The sequence below is a fragment of the Geospiza fortis genome, unplaced genomic scaffold, assembly GCF_000277835.1.
Source record: "Geospiza fortis unplaced genomic scaffold, GeoFor_1.0 scaffold237, whole genome shotgun sequence".
NCBI lineage: Eukaryota > Metazoa > Chordata > Aves > Passeriformes > Thraupidae > Geospiza > Geospiza fortis.
Window position 1 is genome coordinate 4,828,524 of NW_005054319.1, and position 3,089 is coordinate 4,831,612.

Genomic DNA, 3,089 nt, shown 5'->3' on the forward strand with positions numbered 1-3,089 from the left:
GGCTGTTTATATTCTATATAAGTATAAACTACCCTTCTCATTCATCCCTTGTTATATGAAAAAGTGAAAAAATCAAGATGGGAAAGAAGAATAAATGTGTGAGTGAGCTTTTTTCTCCTGCTACCACTCCCTTTGTGTGCTCTGACAGGAGTCCCAGCACCCCCTGCTCAGGTGGTGGATTCCAGAGATGAGAGCAGGGCCACATGCTCCTGTCATTGCAACAGCTTCTCTGAGAGACCCCACTGGGGTGTTTTCCTTTTGGTTTCTTGAACTTTATTAAGGTGGTCATGTTGCCAAGTGCTTGAACAACTTCAAAGAAGCACTCAGAAAATCTGATGTTACATCTTAATAGCCTAACTCTGTGTTTCTTTCTCCACAGCAAACATCTTGACAGTCATCATCCTCTCCCAGCTTGTAGCTCGCAGGCAGAAGTCCTCCTATAATTACCTTCTAGCTCTAGCTGCTGCTGACATCCTGGTTCTCTTCTTCATCGTCTTTGTTGACTTCCTCATGGAAGACTTCATCTTAAACAAACAGATGCCTCAGGTACTGGACAAAATAATCGAGGTTTTGGAGTTTTCTTCCATCCACACGTCGATTTGGATCACGGTCCCGCTGACCATCGACCGCTACATCGCCGTGTGCCACCCCCTCAGGTACCACACGGTCTCCTACCCCGCCCGCACCCGCAAGGTCATCGTCAGCGTCTACATCACCTGCTTTCTCACCAGCATCCCCTACTACTGGTGGCCCAACATCTGGATTGAGGACTACATCAGCACGTCCATGCACCACGTCCTCATCTGGGTGCACTGCTTCACTGTGTACCTGGTGCCCTGCTCCATCTTCTTCATCCTGAACTCCATCATCGTGTACAAGCTGCGGCGGAAGAGCAATTTCCGCCTGCGAGGGTACTCCACGGGGAAAACAACAGCCATTTTATTTACTATAACTTCTATTTTTGCCATACTGTGGGCACCAAGAATAATCATGATATTGTATCACCTCTATGTGTCTCCTATAAACAACAGCTGGCTGGTCCATATTGTGTCGGACATCGCCAATATGCTGGCGCTGCTGAACACTGCAATTAATTTCTTCCTCTACTGTTTTATTAGCAAAAGATTTCGCACAATGGCAGCTGCCACCTTGAAAGCCTTCTTTAAGTGTCAGAAGCAACCTGTGCAATTCTATACAAACCATAACTTTTCCATAACAAGCAGCCCTTGGATTTCCCCGGCCAACTCTCACTGCATCAAAATGCTTGTTTACCAGTATGATAAGAATGGGAAGCCTATAAAAATATCACCATGAAAAGGCCAATAGTTGGAGTTTCTGGGTGCAAGTTCCTTTCAAGTGGTTACATCTTCAGGATGTAATTTTCTGAAATGGCTGTTTTGAAGAGAGGTCATTTGATTTCATTTCCCTGGGTGGCCAGGGGCAGATCAGACTGTCAGGAGGAAACAGGAGCACTTGAATTTAGGAGCAAAAGTGAGAAGGCAAACACCTCCATCTTTTATACAGCATTTTGAATGTGCTTCAGAGTTCAAGTCTTAGTGTTCAGTCACACTCTAACGTTTTGCATCCCAACACCAGTGCAATCCAAAGTCATCAGAAGGGCAAAGCCACAGCAGTGTTTAATTACAACCTTTTAAAACACAACAAAACCTTACTTGACCATCAGTTTGCTATTGAGAAAGTAAACAGATGCTTTTGTGTACTGTGGAAGGTGCCATTTCTGGAGTGTGCACTTGCCAAAAATGATGTGTTGATTCTGGCATGAAATGCCACCAGATACAATTGTGCTGTCAAGGCCTCCTTGCAGGAGGCAGCCTGTGAGACACAAATGGTGACAAGCCTGGTTTTGGCTCATTTGAACAAGCTTGTGGACTGATACAGTACCTGTTGCAGCCTTGGCATGGAAAGCAATCCTGCAAGCTGCCAATATTTGTGTGTTTTAAGTTGTTATTTAAGAATGTGACTGAGACAGGGGAGCTCGTGGGAGGGAGGGATGTCTCTAGAGCTAAGAACAAAAGCAGCATCTTTCCCCAGCTATTTCAGTCATGGTGTCTAAGGACTTTTAAGGGTGAAACCAAGTCCTGCCTAAAGCAGAGCTCTCACTGAAGCTGCTCCTGTGAGCAGTGATCAAAGCCTTCAAGTTCCTTCTTAATCAATACAGATTCTCAGTTATCCCCCCTGTTCAGGCCTTTAGGAATTAACATGTGAAAACCTCAACTTGAGATTTTCTCCTGATGGATGATGCCATCGTATTGCAGATTTGCTATTTAGTTGTTTTTAAAAAACCCCAAAAAACTGTGAAAGAAATTCATTAAATACCCAACAGCAGTAAAAACATTGAAGCCTTAGTTTAAGCTGCTCTAAGTATTCCACTTATTTAGAGAAGGTTAGCTTCTCTTCCTTCACACTCAAAAACCAGCATCCCATCAATGCTGAGTGTAGAAAATAAGAGATTTACAGGAAGGCTGAAAATGCATTTCTTTTAATTTCTTTCCCTTTCAGATCTTAGCATATGGTCTCTTGGAGCCACATGCCACAACCTCTTTATTCACTGGGCACTTACTGGAGGGCAGTGTGAGTGCATGGTGTGAGGGCAGTGAAGGTGTGTGGTGAACACAAGCCCAGCGTGGTCAGTGCACACAGCAGAGCCTCAGGATCAGTGGTAGCTTGGTGCTAACTCTGTGTTTGTGCCTGTGCCCATCTCCAGTGCCAGCAGGGAGCTCGTGGTGCATCAGGAACCAACACAGAGAAGTCCTCTGAGGAGGAATCCAGTCAGTCCTGCTATGGTGGATCAGAGGGCTGAAAACATCTCTCTAAAACACATGGATAGCTCAGCTTTGGTGCAAATCCTCTAAGAAATGCCAAGTGAAGTCCTGCTGAGGACAAGAGCCTGGTTCCCTTGTGCCACAGAGGTGGTGTTTGCATGGTGCCTGGTACCCACATCCTGCAAGAGCCAACCCCACCAGAGCTGAGCTCATCTTCCCCAGAAGGGAATGGCAGCAAAGGCCCAGGCCATGGACACCAGGCCATGGACACCAGGCCATGGACACCAGGCCATGGACACCAGGCCA

General features: G+C 45.9%; 1 protein-coding gene across 1 annotated transcript; it reads left to right on the plus strand.

The window, feature by feature from the left end:
- Window positions 1–378: 378 nt before the first annotated feature.
- GPR139 (G protein-coupled receptor 139) lies at window positions 379–1,669 on the plus strand (the record flags this gene model as incomplete). The annotated part of the gene is made up of 1 exon (XM_005420396.2): window positions 379–1,669. A coding segment is annotated over one exon (936 nt), but the record flags the coding sequence as incomplete, so codon positions are not given.
- Window positions 1,670–3,089: the final 1,420 nt, after the last annotated feature.